The 16,331-nt window shown below is 42.6% G+C and overlaps 1 protein-coding gene across 1 annotated transcript in view; it reads left to right on the forward strand.

The window, feature by feature from the left end:
• Positions 1-16,331, forward strand: part of ADGRA3 (adhesion G protein-coupled receptor A3) — a 132,597-nt gene that overhangs the window by 33,717 nt on the left and 82,549 nt on the right. The window contains exon 2 of the mRNA XM_034670963.1: positions 7,623-7,694. Coding sequence (XP_034526854.1) covers positions 7,623-7,694 — 72 coding nt within the window. The remainder of the gene's footprint in view (positions 1-7,622; positions 7,695-16,331) is intronic.

Raw genomic sequence — 16,331 nt, forward strand, 5'->3', positions numbered from 1 at the left:
GGGGGAGGGGCCTGCCACGCCGATACTCAGGAAAACCCTGTTTGGGTAGAGTCTCTGTGTCCCCTGCGAGGGGGGATGGGGACGGGCACCCTGTGAGCCGGTATTTCCGGGCTTTTGTTTTCTGGCGGCTTTCCCTGGAGGTCTGCTGTGCTTCTTCTGAGAGCCAGAGCAGCAGCGACTAAAATTCAGCCTCTGTCACAGAACGGAGGGAATGCGGCCCGTTCTCCACTGATGTTCTGGCCACTTTAACTCTGTTTCTGTTGGTGCTGCTCAACCCTGCAGCATTCCGGGCTGTGCGCCCCACACCCGGCGTCCCAGCCCTCTCTTCCACTGCCGGCGAGTCTCTCTCCTTTATGTTTCTAACCCCGCCCGCCGCCCCGCGCGCTCCCGAGCTCCCTGTTTCAGTGTGGTTCGCCTGTGCTCTGGAGTGCCAGTTTTCAGTCTGGTCGCGCTTGTACTCCTGAGCTCTTGGTTTCACTCTAGTTCGAGAGTGTGGTCGGGAGCTCCTGTTTTCTGTTTGGACATGGGCGTTCCCATGCTCACTGTCTCAGTCCATTCTCTTGCGGGTGCTGGTCTGAGAGTCCAGCCCGCTCCCCAGCACAAGGGGCTATTGCTTCCCGGCGAGCGCATAGGCTCCCTCCCCCTTCCCTTTATCTTCCTATATCTGTGCTCGGATTCACAGCTTCCCGCTTCATACCTCAATACTCAGCACTGGAGATGTTCATTTGTAGAGATCCAGATGTATCTTCCAGCGTCTCAGGCTGATTCTGTGGGTGTTCAGAATGGTCTGGTAGATATCCAGCTCGACTCGGACCAGCTGAGAAAGGGTCGCTTACTCCTCCTCCATCTTTTCTCCTCCTTGCAGAAAGTGGTTGCCTTTCTGTTCATAGAGTTTCTGCTACTCTTTTCTTCATTTTCCAGTTGCATTCATTGGTATTCAGAATGGTTTGGTAGCTCTCTCGCTGAATTCCTGGGACCAGACGAACTTTAGGTCTCCTGCTCCTCCGCCATCTTGGAACGCCCTGGTCCCTCTTGAAGGAGGATCTGAGGAGCGCACCTCCATAGCCATGAGAGTCTCTTATTGTGCACTGGAGTTGTTCGAATCTTAACTCTGCCACTTGGTTTGAATCTGAACCTGGACAAGCTACCGAACTCTCAAGTTTTATTTCATTTATTTATTTATTTTTAAAGATTTTATTTATTTATTAGAGAGCAAGCGCACACGAGCAGGGGGAGGGGCAGAGGGAGAAGCTGGCTCCCCACTGAGCAGGGAGTCCAACACGGGACTCCATTGCAGAACCCCATCGTAGGACCCCAGGATCAGGACCTGAGCCGAAGGCAGACGCTTAACCGACTGAGCCACCCAGGCGTCCGGCAAATTGTAGCTTTAGAGAAAATAATACTGACATCGTAGGGTGTTTATGAAGAGTAACTGAGTACACGCTTATAAAGAGGGGCTGCGTGATGGACTCACGTGTTCACCGTTAGGTCCACTTCTGTGGGGATGCGGAGATGGTCCCGTTCGAAAAGCTCCCGAGGCAGGTTTCACCCAGTCCTGGGAGACCCGGCAAATACACAAGTCCCTGAACAGTGATTTCACAAAATGCAGACTCCTCGTTAAAACAAGGTGATGCAGCAGAGGTGAGGACGAATCATTTTTTGACACACTGGCACTGAAGCCTACCACCCAGAATTTTCTCTGCAGAACCAACTGGACGGAGGCATCGAGTTCAGGGGACACATTGACGAACAAACATAATACTTCAGACTCAATGTGTGTATCCCGATGGCAAACTGAATTAAATGCGGTTTTAATATAAAGGTTACTCAGATTGGTGAGGAGTTTTGCCATCTAGTAGATACTTACTCTTACTTGCTAGGGAGAATTAATTTAGAAAAGAGCACTTGATTTTCATTCGCCTGAAACCAAAGAATAAACTGGGACAGAGTGTGCTAAAACTGGGCTTGACAGACTTTTTCTTTTTCTGTAAAGGGCCAGATAGTAAATATTTTAGGCTTTTCCTGGCCACGAAAGTCTCTGTTGACACTACTCAACTCTGCCGTCATCACAGGAAAGCTGCCACTGACAGTATGTGAACAAATGGGCATGGTCGTGTTCCAATAAAATTTTAAAAACATTGAAATTTATATTTCATAGAATTTTCATGTATCATAAAATACCGTTCTTTTGATTTTTTTTCCCCCAACCATTAAAAATATAAAAACCATTCTTAGAAGCCCACAGGCTGTCCAAACAGGTGGCGGGTTGGATTTGGCCACCCCCTGGACTAGAACTTTGACAAACGTGGGAGTAAGCAGTTTTCATTAGTGGAATAAATGAAGCAAAGCACTAAAATTGACTTTAGAGGAGTTAGCATATCTGATTTTAGCTTCTCACAGGTGGTCCTAAATTCTTAGACCATGGGCCTATTGAAGTTAGTGACTCAAAAGCTTAGCCTAGCCACATTATCTATTTTTCTTGTATTTGATTAAGATGTAGCAATAACAAGTATTACTCTACATAATAAATCTAATACAGAATTAGTTTGTGTTACTACAGTTTGTATTGCTTGAGCAAATCAGAGATGTCAAGGGATGGAGAATTTGTAATACGTAAATGCATACCTTCAGTCCTTAGTATATCTTTGATCTTTCTGTGTGAATACCTGAAAAGCATTCTCTCTTCCATTCTGCAGCCCCTCATCTGTATGATATCCCATTTTGTGGGTCCTGTATTCCATCAGGACCAATCCTGTATTCCTGAAATCAACCTAAATACACAGTCGTTAAGTTTACAAATCATAGTACAATCAATCATTTTGTTGTATAAATATATAATTGCATAATTTAGTATATAACATGTATATTGCACAACTGCAAATTTGTCTTTAGGATAAATTTCCAGAAGGGGAATTAATGGATCAAATGTTGTAAATGCGTTTGTAGTTTGGCCTTCCATAATGATTGTATTGATTGATAGCAAGATCAGAGTGGTTGTTTCCCTCTGAATACAAAGTATGTTATCACATTTTCTTGCACTCCTTAAGTGAATTATGATATCTTGTTTTAGTTTTAATTTGCATTTCTCTCATGATTGTGGTAGTATATCCCTTCATATGATTATGATCCATTTGTATTTACTGTCACTGAACTGTCTTTTTATGGCCTTTGCTAGTTTTTCTGTTGGGGATTTTTTTTTAAGAGCTCTTTATATATTTGGGAAATGAGGCCTTTGTTTTTGGTAGTAGTCGTAAGTATTTGTTGTTTATCTTTTAACATTGCTTATGATTTTAAAAATATCAAACTTTTAAAAATGTAGTCCTGTTTATGCCTTTTCTTAGTTCTAGAAAATCTTTATTGTGGCTTCTAAATCTGTCTGCCTTTTATTCTCTCTCTCTCTCTCTCTTTTTTTTTTTTTTTTTTTTTTTTGGTCTGTATGAGACTGCCCTTGTCTTAAATATGACATTCTCTTAGTCTTCTTCCTTTCTTTTCTAAGGATACTTGTCGTTGGTTTTAGGGCCCACACTCATTGAGGATGATCTCATCTCAAAACTTTCAACTTCATTACATCTGCAAACATCCTTTTCTTGTTAAGGTCATAGCCATAGGTCCTGGGTGGGCCTATCATTTGGAGGGCCACTGTTCCACCCACTGTAAGAGCTCAATTTGATTGTTTTTCTGATTTTCCCCTCCAGGGGTTGACTTCAAGAATTATATTCCTGACGTTTGATCTGAATATTTAAAGCCCCTGAAATATATTTTGAGTTCCTCTCAAACGGAAGATTATTCTGTGCCTTCTGCCATACAGGGTGTGGGAGCTCCGCATATAGCATTCCATTCTGGAACTTGCAAGAGCAAGCGACTGAGAACTTGTAATACTTAATTTTTATTTTTTTCTGCTCCATAAACTTGATTTTTTTTTAAAACATGTCTACATTAGGTCTTACTCCTTTTTTCATGTTTCAGCCTAATTGATATATTGAACTAACTTGCTACTGTGTTACATGTAACAATGGACATCACAGTCTTCTTACAATGTTTCAATTCAAGAGGCAGGAGCCCAGAATCCATTCCTAAGCATTGTCTATAGATCAGGTGGTAGTATAACATCGTTAGTATAGAACAGAAATGGGTATACATAAGCTTTATAACTTTGGTCAAGTTTTATACTTTTCATTTAGTTACCTCCTGGAAAGTTTGAAATTTCAAAGATGTCAGCAAAAATATTGATTAGAATGGGTTTTAGGTTTATAATGATACATGAGATTATGCATTTGCTCGCTCCACAGTCCCCAGTCTCAAAATTGAGTATAAAAACTGTCTGCAGAGGAGATTTATTCATACCGATCCTGTTTTCTTGCACAAAATCCTTAAACACACCAAGTAATGGATAGACTGAATATATTAACATGAGGTTGTAAACTGTATTTTTAAGGTTACAGTTATAACTTTTTAAGTGTGATGAAATGTCTTCCTTTTTACTCTTCTCAATAAAATCAATCATTTATTGTACTAAAGCCTTTATGGCTGAGCAAATGACAGTCCTTTTCTGCAGTAGTGCTGATGTAATTCAGCCAGCACCCTGACAGTTTTTCATAAGCTCCTTCCATATTTGGGGATCATTCTTCACCCAGACACAGGGTACTCAAGCCACGGAGCCTGTTACCTGTTAGACTGCATCGTTTTCCTTTGTTTCTCTAGTCCTCGGTTTATCGGTGATGAATTCTCAGTCACCGTCAAGTTCGGTGGCTTTGCTCATGAAAACGTGGCTACAGAAAAGTGAAAGAAGCTAGAAGGGATCTTGGTGGTCATTCCGGTCTGATTTTTTTCCATTTTAAAAGTGATGAAATTGAAGTCGAACTAGAGAGGTGACCTAAATGCTATATCACTGGGGTGGGGGTGGGGGGTCTCCCTTAAAACCCTGGGCTCTGGATCTCCACTCCATTGTTCAGTCCTCTTCTTTTAGTGTCTACGCGTAGTGCCTGTTAAGTTGCAAACTGTCGCTGCATAAATATTTCTTAAATATAAATAAATAAACCTGAGTCTTTAACCTCAGAGCTTAAAGTATTCCTTAAGTGTTTATTTCTAAGATAGAATTATATGCAAAATTAACTCAATTTCCAACTCTCCCTAGTTATGAAGAGTGTCATGTTTATCATCAGGAGAAAAAAATATTTAGTGAGAGTTGTCTACTTGATATTTCAAAAGATACTACAAGATTATAGAGAATAAGAGAGAAACTAATAGAAGCACCTCATCACTAAGGTATTGATCTAATAGGGCGTGTTTTTTCCTAGTCTTTTTTGGTTGGGTTTTTTCTTTCTTTTTTTGATCTCTGCATAGATTCTTTTCAATCAGTGGTACCAATTTTGTTTGCTTCTGAACTGAGTGCAAGCATTTTCCTTTTTATCAAGTTTCCTCTGAAAGAATCCGTTTTTAGTGGATGCATGAAGTTTTGTCTGAATGTACCACTGCTTTACTCTTCCTCTTACATAATGCTGAAGTAAGGTCACAGGCTCTCCTTGTCAGCTTTGGTGATTTGTTCAGGAGTGATGTTCTGGGCAGCAAGGTGGGAGGCTCTCAAGGAGGCACCGTGGGGCTGCTGGAGAAAGCATATTTCCGTGACCTTGGTGGCCATGAGCAAGGCTGAGTTTGCTTTTGCCCGAGCCGACCACCTCACTTGAGGAAACATTTGCAATTTTGATTAGAGAAAATGGTATTGTATTTTAATTGATTGTTTTCGACCACCACGTTTTCTTGGTCCCAGTGGTTGATGACGCCCTGTCCTTGCTTTAGCAACAGCTTGGGCGAGAGGCAAGATATTACACGGTCATATACTTGGATTGCAGGAAACATTAAAATGAGGGAGGATGTGTGTCTTAGAACCAAGGAAACAGAATCTGAAATTTGATGGCTACTCATTGAGTGTGTCATGCATTTCCTAATTTTTCTCTAGTGTTTATGAGGTAGATATTATTCTTCCTGTTTTATGAATGAGGGAACTCTTTTTTTTTTTTTTTTAAAGATTTTTCATTTATGTGACAGAGAGACAGCCAGCGAGAGAGGGAACACAGCAGGGGAGAGGGAGAGGAAGAAGCAGGCTCCCAGCCGAGGAGCCCGATGTGGGACTCGATCCCGGAACCCTGGGATCAGGCCCTGAGCCGAAGGCAGTCGCTTTAACGACTGCGCTACCCAGGCGCCCCATGAATGAGGGAACTCTTACAGAGAGGTGGAGTGACTGGCCAAGAGCAATGGAACTTGAAAGCAAGAGAGCTGAGCTTCAAACACGGGTGTCCTTGACTCGAGAAGCTCCTAATAATCATCCCCCAAAAAAGTTCTGAAATGTGGATCTGCATGAATAGGAGTTTTGTTTTTTAATTCCACTTAATATCAAAAGAAAATCAGGTGCCAAATGACTGTTTTTGTTTGAAGATAAATAATTAGAGATTCTTCTTTTAGAATAATAAAACTAGGTAAAATAAAAATGAAAGCCTGAACTCTTGGGACCCAGAGGCACTCTGTTATTTGTATATACATAGGATTGCTGTGTTGCACCGTTTGGAGGGGAGGGGGGCACCGTGCAACTTTGTACCCCGTGTGAAGGGTGTCCCTGAAGTGCACCATGGTGTGTGATGGAGAACTTTCTGCCACGCGGCCAGGAGTGTGTCTCTGGACCTACATTGATGTATGTTGAACGTGAGGTTTGGGGTAGAGATTTTCTGGGTTTGTGCTTTGGTTCTAGCATTTGCTGCTGTAACCTTGGGCTGTTAACCTAATTAATTCTTCTCTGCCTTGGTTTTCTCATTTTCTTATCTCGATGTCCTCACTCCTCCAAATCAGGTGGCTTTAGCATTTTCACATTCTTTATGGAAAATCTTTATTGGTACTTTAGCTGCAGAAGGTATGTGGCTACAATGCCTAGAACGGGAGCAAGATCGTGTACACAGAGTGTCTTCTTAGGGAAGTCCTATCATGGGGGTGACTCGACTATGACTTCTTTCAATAAATTCTTATTGTCGGGTCGTATCTTTAAGAACGTTGTCCTGATACATGAGCTAGAGTTCTATGACACAGCTGCTTGTGCCGTCTGTATGTGAGGGTGTGCAAAAGCTTATTTTCACACATACAAGACAGTAGATTTGTATACTGTTGAGTTACAAATAATATTCAGCATTGACTTATCTAGAGGATGTTTTATTTCTTTGTAGGATCAGTATTTTATAGAGCATGTTGCACGTTTTTCCATTAAGTTTCTAGTTTTTAAATAAGTATTCAACTTATATAAGTTGACTAATTATATAAATGTATGTGGCATTCTTCTCCTATTGAATGCGAGAGCTATTTTCTGTTCACTTCTCTCCTTTTTTACCTTAAAATTTTTAGTCCAATGTGATAGGAACAATTTAAGAGGTGACAAGATGAGTGAGCGAGCTATTTTAGGTGGTTTCTCAAAGAAAGAGAAAGAAGCCCCTGTTTTTGTCAGGTGTCTCAAAAACTGTTTGGCTAATAAGTGACTTCTTAGAATTCCTCATAGGTTTAGAAATTAAGGACCTAAATTATTTTAATATTGATGGTATACAAATATTCTGCAACTTACCTTTTTTTTTATCCTGTCGTTTTAGGATTCTGAGTAACAATAAAATATCCGAGCTGAAGAATGGCTCATTTTCTGGGTTAAGTCTCCTTGAAAGATTGTGAGTATTTTTTATTATATCTTATTGTTATTTTACTTACTGCATTTTTTTTGTTTATTATGAGCTTTGAGTGAAAGATAATACTTAGCTGCATTTTTATTGTAAGTCTGTTACCAAACTCCCGACTTTTCAAAATAAAAATGAGTTCTCCCAACATTTTATTATGAAATACTTCCAAGAATTTAATTTCAGGAAACAGTTAGTTAATTAGATGTTGGCAAACTTTCTGTAAAGGGCCAGATAATAAATAATTTAGGCTTTGTAGGCCATATGGTCTCTGTCACAATCGACAATAAATAAATGAATTGATGTGGAGGTGATGTTGTTTGCAAAGCAGGCTGGGGGTCATGGTTTGCTGGTCACTGGCTTTTGGAGCATAGATGCTGTTTCGAAGTTTGGTTATGAAGTGTGGGCCTTTATAAAATAGTCAAGTAGAATTTAAACACATCAAGGAGGGAAACTTTTGGATAAACTTTGATATTTTATTCAGATGTCTTTGAATGTAATAATTGTGTTTTGCTTAGAAATTAGGTCTAGTTTTTATGATCAGATATATTATAAATAATGCTTGTTTTGTTGCCTTGGATTTTACACAATGGATATTTGATTGGCTTCAGTTATGAATGATAGTCCAGGATCATGTTTCAGATTCCCTTTATTACTCATACATTTAGGATAACATTTCAGGACATTCTTTTTTTTTTTTTTTTTTAAGTTGGCTCCATGCCCAGCGTTGTGCTTGAACTCATGACCCTGAGATCAAGAGTCACATGCTCTGCGGGCTGAGCCAGCCTGGCACCCCTACAAAAACATTTCAGGTGTATATAAGGTATAGTTAATATAAGGAAGTTCTACTGTGAGCCTCCCCATTTCTGTTGAATTACAGATTTCCCTTTTTTTTCTGATTTCTCTTTGCTTCACTTTCTCTCTTTCTGTGTGGTCTTCCCTTGACCATTTTACCCAGTAGTTTCTACAAACTCCCACACGACATTATTGCTTTGATCACAGATGTGTTATGTAAGCATGTACATAGAGTTTTTATTTATCCTTTTATATATGTCTGTTCTTTTCATTGATCACATGTCTTAAATCAAAAGTCTTTTTTTTTTTTTTTTAAAGTAGGCTCCATGTGCAGTGTGGAACCCAACATGGGGCTTGAACTCATGACCCTGAGGTCAAGACCTGAGCTGAGATCAAGAGTCAGACACTTAACCAACTGGCCACCCAAGTGTCCCTTAAATCAAAAGTCTTAAAGTTAGATTTTTACATTTATATAAACACATGAAAATAGCACATTTACGTATAAAGTAGCAGTACATTCATATTTATACATACACGTGTCTGTATACGTATGTGTGTGCACATACACATATGTAAAGTGTTCTTGGCACAGCAGTGCTTAATTCTCAGATTTTCTTATTTCTCTTTTCATTCAACTATTCCTGTCCTGTTCCACGTAGGCCACGTATCTCAGAGGAGGCTGATCGTACCAGTGCCAGGCCTGACTAGGCGGAGGACAGTCCTTCACTCACATTCCATGGGCCCAGGGTGAGCAGTGGGCACTGGCCAGTGTAACCGAGTCAGATTTGCTCAGGGCTTTTTGGGAAAGGAATTTCCTTACTGTCATCAGGATGGATGATTGTATGGTCTAGAAGCCATCTTGCCACGGGCCTGGGCCGGAGCCGACACACTGAAGGGCAGGGAGTAGGGCCCGTCGTGGTCAGCAGGGGGAGGCTGGAGGGACCTTGCTGAAGCAGGGCTGTCCCTGGACTGTTACAGTTGTGCGGGGCAGTATGTTCCCGTTCGGCTGTTTCTTGTAAGAAAAGTCACTGTGCTTGACAGAGAGCCTTAGTGTGTAGCACGTTGTCAGGCACTGAGTAGGTGCTTGCGTAATAATGGGAGGATCAGTGGGAACTTTTCTTTCCCAAGGAAGGATGACAGGGATGCCTAGGTTATAAATGGTGTCTGTTGTGTTTATAAACAAGTTTTATTTTTGGGCCCTCGGGTTGCTGTGGTTGTTCATGTCCATCATAAAAAGTATGGGCAGCTTAGCTAATGGTCTGTGCTATGCTGTGAATTCTACCCTTTTTACATTAACTTTTTAATTTCATTTTGGTCTTTGACCTATTTTCCGTCATTTCTTGATGATAAATCTCTATGCATGATAAAAACATACTAGGTTGCCGCAAGCATATTAGGTGATATGGAGATGCTGCTGTGATTGTTTTTAGCTAAGGGCCTGTTTATACCTGAATCCCAGGACATCACGTCCCTTTTGTAGGACCACAGATGCAGATATAGACAGATAGACCACAGATACATGCTTATGTGTATGTATATGAGTACACACACACAGGGACAACATATGGATAGATAGGCAGGCAGACACACGTACATATACATACATGTATTACATATATGTATATATATGAGAGCATGCATGTACACACACACGCATACATACATACACACACACATACACAGGGACTAAGATCCCAGTAATGACTTTGGGACCCGGGCCATCTCTGTTTGGAAGCATTTTTACCTAAGCTCAGCATTTCACACAGACCCTTCAAAGCCCAAACCCGAGTCTCAGCCTCACTGCCGCTGTGTGAGGGAGGCCATGCATGCCTGGGTGGGACCTGCCCCCCGTGCTGTCTCCGTGGGAGAACAGCACACTTTGGAAAAAAAGAAAGAGAGGGGCGCCTGAGGGGCTTAGTTGTTTAAGCATCTGTCTTCAGCCCTGGTCATGATACCAGGGTCCTGGGCTCGAGTCGCATGTCAGGTTCCCTGCTCGGTGGGGAGTCTGCTTCTCCCTCTCCCTCTGCCTGCTGCTCCCCCTGCTTGTGTGCTCTTTCTCTCTCTCTGTCAAATAAATAAATAAGATCTTTAATTAAAAAAAAGAAAAAGAGATGATATGGCAAGGCTCTTACTGTTCTGGCCTTGAGAAGGAAGGACGGGGAGGGGGGGGGCAGCAAGAGTTCCAGAGGAAGTGTCCTGTCAATAGAGCCTTTGTCTGTGAGCATGAGCTCAGACAGAGCTCCTTCTTCCTCCAGGTTCCTGCTGGGACCAGTGGCTGGAAAGGCTCCCCGAGAGCTGAGGGTGGCTGGCCCTTGTGGAAAGACCCTGGTCTTCGTTTTACCTAATTTCAGAGCACAAGATAGACCAAAGAGATCCGATAGCCAGTGGTTTGACCCTTTTGCCAGGAGTTCATGACCAAACACTGATGAATGTCTTCTCAGGCCTTTCCTAGTGCAGCCCCATTCATCCTCTGTGGGCGTGGGAGGTGGGTGTTGGTGCAGAGTGATGGGGAGGGAGGCTCGGGGGATACTGGGGGCTTTTCTTCCCCAGGAGCCCAGAACTGTCTTTCTCACAGTTACATTTTGTACTGTCTTGCTCTTCTCTGATTTGCTGTTCTGATCTTGAAGCTAAAATCTCTATAGATTTTGTAATTTCCATACCAGCCCTTGAATAAGCTCTTGATTCTTTCTACTGTTTTCATAGCTCTTCTCATTTTCCCTCTCTACCAGGTCATCTAACTTAACTAACCTACTCAGCCTCTGTGTACCACTGTCCCCTTCCTGTGACCGAATCCAAAGACTATCTTGTCCTTCCCTTATGTCTGTCAACGCTGTTCTTTGAGTTGTATTCTTTGTATTCTTCTGTGATTTTCTTCACTGTAGGATTCCTCTCATGGACTCTGGTTTGCTTCAGGATCTCATTATACTGCCTGTGAAATATCTTAGGGATCTTCTCTTCCAAGACTCTGCAGAGACTTAAGGACTCTGTCTTGGGCTCTCTGTGTATCAGACACAAACTGTGTGAAGGCAGGGTGACTGAATGGCTTAAACAACAGACCTTTATTCCCTCCTAGTTCTGGGGGCTGGAAGTTCAAGATCCAGGCTCTGGCAGGGTTGGTTTCTTCTAGGGCCATGAGGGAAGGATCTGTTCTAGACCTGTCTCCAGGCCGTCTTTTCCCTGTGTCTTTCCGTGGTGTTTCCTCTCTGTGTATATCCACATTTCCTCTTTTTTTTTTCTTTCGGATTTATTTATTAGAGAGAGAGAGAGAGAGTGAGAGAGAGAGAGCATACAAGCAAGGGGAGAGGGAGAAGCAGACTTCCCTGCTGAGCAGGGAGCCCCATGAGGGGCTTGATCCCAGAACTCTGGGATCATGACCTGAGCCGAAGAGACGCTTAACTGACTGAGCCCCCCAGGCACCCCACATGTCCTCTTCTTATAAGAACACTGGTCACTTTGAATTAGGGCCCACTCCAATGTCCTCATTTTATGTTGATTACCTCTTTAAAGAACCCATCTCCAAATACAGTCCCATTTTGGGGGAATAGGGGTTAGGACTTCAACATGGAATTTTGGAGGGCACAATTCATCCTATGACAATGCTGTAACATTTTTGTAGATTTACTAATGTGTGTTTTCCCTGCTGTTCCTAATTACCCTGCCTTGAAAGGGATGAAAGAACAGAAAAAAGGACTCAGTTTTTGGCTATTGAGTCCCAAAAGTCCTACCTAGTCCAATATAGAAAAGAGATTCGAGAAAAGGTAACATAAGAGAAACTTCCTCCCTTTCTAGATACACATTCTATGGGCTCACTGGGGAATTAGAGGGAATGTAGAAAGAGCTTATATGCTGGTGGGTCTCTAAGAAGGGTCTCGTCTTTGCTTCCCCATCCCTACCAGGTTTAGGGATGGACAGGGAAAAAGACCATGTAATAAAGCCAATGTATGGTTCTGGATCTAAGGACAAAGGGTCTCTGAGTCCTCTTTCCTGGAGAAGAAGCAAACCCTCAAATTTCCCGGGGCCCAGTGCAATATAGGAGCAGAAGAACTGGTCACATAGCCATTGAGGCACCTGGACTAGGACAGTCTAGTCGAGTTTCCCAGGGGAACAGCAGAATGGCCCTTGCTGAGCTAAGAGATGGGGTTGTTTGCAAAGAGCTAGTGCTCTTTCTGCAGGAGACTGCTGGTTGGCAGTAAGTGACTTAGGATCTGGCTACTCAAGGTGAGTTCTGGACTGAAGACCTAGCTAGCCGCATAAGTCTTTGTAAATGACATCAGTTTTAGATTTTTCCCAGTTACTTGGAAAAACACTGTAGCTGATTTTTTCCTTCATTGCTGGTCATTCCTGTGTATCTCTGCTTAGGTCTTCCACACGTGAACCTGAGAGCTTTTCGTGCTCCAGCACTGGGCTGAAAGCCACTCCTCTCTGCCCCGGGAGCCCTCAACCAAGAACTGAGAGCCAATGGTGGACAACCAGCTGACCACCTCACCTCTCAGGGTGGGACGGGGGGGTTGTGACCCTGCGGCATGCTCTACGCTCTCTTCCACGGTTCCCCAGGCGACTGGAGGTCTCCTCACCAGGCCCTTTTATGGGCTTCCTTCTCATTAAGGGCTGGCTGGTTGAATGAACTAGCAAATATGCCTTGGAGATTAAGGAAATCTGCAGGTCACGCTGCTCCTGTCAGTTCTTTTGATTTGAAGAATAGCTTCTGAAGGGGATTCATTCTCTCTCTCTCTCTCTCTCTCTAATAAAACAAGCCTGGGTGTACATATCCTTCATTTTAGAGTATTGTGATTCTCTCTCTCTCTCTCTCTTTTAATTTTAAAGATTGATTTGTTTATTTAAGAGAGAGAAAGAGCAAGCGAGCATGTGAGTGGGGGGAGGGTCAGAGGGAGAGAATCTTTAAACAGATTCCCCACTGAGCGCAGAGCCCAACTTGGGGCTCGATCTCATGACCCTGAGGTCATGACCTGAGCTGAAACCAAGAGTCGGACTCTCAACCTACTGAGCCAGCCAAGTGCCCCTGGAGTATTGTGATTCTTGTTATGTATCTGTTAGTATCTAGTGATACTCCTTTGTAGTCTAATTACTGACATACTAGCAATGTGTTTGACTCCCTAGCTTCTACTCCATCCCAGATGATGGGTGCAGGTCACCGTAGCATCTCTTTGTAGCTATTGCCAGAGCCAGCCGGAGCCAGTAAGAGTGATGAGGGGTGTTTAGCTGTGGGGCTTTGAGAAAGATGTCCTGGCTCCTAAGGAGTTACAGGGATAGAAGCATCCACTCTTTGTCATGACTTTGTGCTTGGGGGTGGTTTGTGGACCTTGGCATCGCCTCACGATTGAGGGTCAGCCTGAAGGCCAAGTTGACATTCTGAGAAGGGCGGAGAAGCCCCTTAGGCTGTCCTATGTCTTGATTTCCCTTAATGCCAGAGAATTTCCTTGATTGCTGAAACCTTTTTGAGTAGAAGTTTCTGATACTTGCAATGAAAAAGCATCTTTTCTGCTACACTTGGCGTTCTTTCCAAGAACTATTAACACACTCCTTTAATTTTGTCTTAATAATTCTTGTGCACTTTTTCATTTATGTTTTAATGATCCAACATATTTAGATTAAGCGACAGACCCTAAAGTTAGACTCCTGTTTCCTAGGGAAGCTGTGATTGGTAAGGGAAGGGGAGATGTTAAATGAGAGAATCTGACTATAAATATCCTTGGCAATGCCTGATTAATATGGCTGTTATTAAGTATTATATAATATGTCAAGGAGTTTTTATTATTAAAGGAAAAGTGTATCTTTAAATCATATTGCAGTCCTCAGTTATTCATGAGAGGTATAGTGTCGAAACACACGCTGTATATCATTGGCAACAAATTTGTGGACTGCTTTAGCTAAATCAGTACTTGTTGTAGATACGGTTTGAAATCTGAAAGGGAAACATAGGTTTAAAAAAAAATGAAACTGACATATATTTCTGTTTGCAGCGCTTTTTTGCTTATCCAACACGAGTCAAAAATACACCAACTGAATTTTCTCCTAAAATATCATTTGTCTTCGAGGTGTAGGATTGGGGTCGTTTGGGCCAGGGGGAGGATAGGGACTAATAAGTTGGGCCTGGTGATTAATTATACTCCCTGGGACTTAAAAAGTTGGGGACAAAAATAATTTGTATTATGAAAATTTTTAAACATACAGATAAATGTAAAGAATTAACGTAGTAACCTCCCCTATCACCAATGTAACTACCCAGCTGCAATAATTAGTTGTGATTTGCTGTCATTTTTTTCTTCATACTGGAACATGCCTGCACATACACACGTTTGCTGAATTCCTTGAAGGTCAGTTGCAGGCATCCTGACCCTCTGCCTTTATTGAGAAATGTAAGTGGTTATGAATGAGATGCAGCTGTCTCTGTGTTGCCTGAGTTTATGAATATCATAATGATTTTGTAGCTAACTGTAATTTACCAAAAAGATTTTTGTAGTGAGGGTCAGGTAACATAATTCTGTCTCCCAGCCATGGTGTACTTTCTTATCCATTTATCATCTGTCTTCATCCATTCTGGCTGCTATCACAAAATGCCATAAACAGGGTAGCTTGCAAACAACAAACATTTATTTTTCAACAGACATTGAGTTTGGGAGGCTGGGAAGCTCAAGGTCAAGGTGCCGGCAGATTCATTGTTCAGTGAGAGACCGCTTCTTAGTTGGCTGTAACCTCTCGTGGTGGAAGGGGATGAGGAAACTTTGGGGTCTCTTTTATAAGGGCATCGACCTCATTTATTAGGTCTCTGCTCTCATGACCTAATCACCTCTCAGAGGCCCCACCTCCTAATTCCATCACTTTGGGAGTTAGGATTTCAATATGAATTTTGGGAAGACACAAACATCCAGACCGTAGCAGTGTCCATCGCACTCTGTAATGTGTGTCTGTCCATCTCACTGAATCGGTGGACGTGGACCCTGCCCGTGTGAAACTTTTGGTCTTTCAGTGAAGGTGGTTTAAGCAGTGAGTAGAGGGTGATGAGGGCCACAGCAGGGAAAGTACAGGGCATTGTTGTCCAGAGATTTTTTTTTTTGGAAAAAGGAATGCTGTTCAAGATGTAAAGGATGAGTGGGAGTTACTCAGGCATGAAAAACCAGGATGCAGGTGAGGATAGATCCTGGGTGAGGTGGGTCAAGGGCAGAGCAACCCTCTGCCAAGGTCTGGACGTGAGAGAAGTAGGACTATTTCTAGAAACATTCTGAAATATGACTAGTAATATGAAGAGAGAAAGGCTGGTGTCAAAGAAAGGTATGGAGCAGAATGGGAATCAGAGTTAGGGCCGGGGCCATGGTGGCGCTTGTAAGTTAGTTTAAAGAGTTTGGAGTTAATTCTGAAGGAGCTGGAGCTCTTGGAGGTTTTAACCACCACAGACACATTCAGAAATATGCTTAGAAAGATCACTTGATTTTTTTTTTAAAGATTTTTTTTATTTATTAATTTGTGAGAGAGAGTGTGTGAGCTAGAGCACAAGCAGGGGGGAGGGTCAGAGGGAGAGGGAGAAGCAGGCTCCCTGCTGAGCAGAGCACCCAGCATGTGGCTCGATCCCGGGACCCTGAGATCAGGACCTGAGCCGAAGGCAGATGCTCAGTGGACCGAGCCACCCAGGTGCCCCAGGAAGATCAATTTAAAGGGCGCATAGCTGGAAGAAGCAAGGACATCAGCCAGCACCGTGTGGGGGTGATGACGGCGAGGAGGAAGGAGAGGTGGATGCCTTTGACACCAAGTTGGAAGGCTGGACAGTACCACATATAGTAACTTTTTCCAATGAATAAAATGTATCAAACATGCAGAGAA

Source organism: Ailuropoda melanoleuca, chromosome 11, assembly GCF_002007445.2.
Source record: "Ailuropoda melanoleuca isolate Jingjing chromosome 11, ASM200744v2, whole genome shotgun sequence".
NCBI lineage: Eukaryota > Metazoa > Chordata > Mammalia > Carnivora > Ursidae > Ailuropoda > Ailuropoda melanoleuca.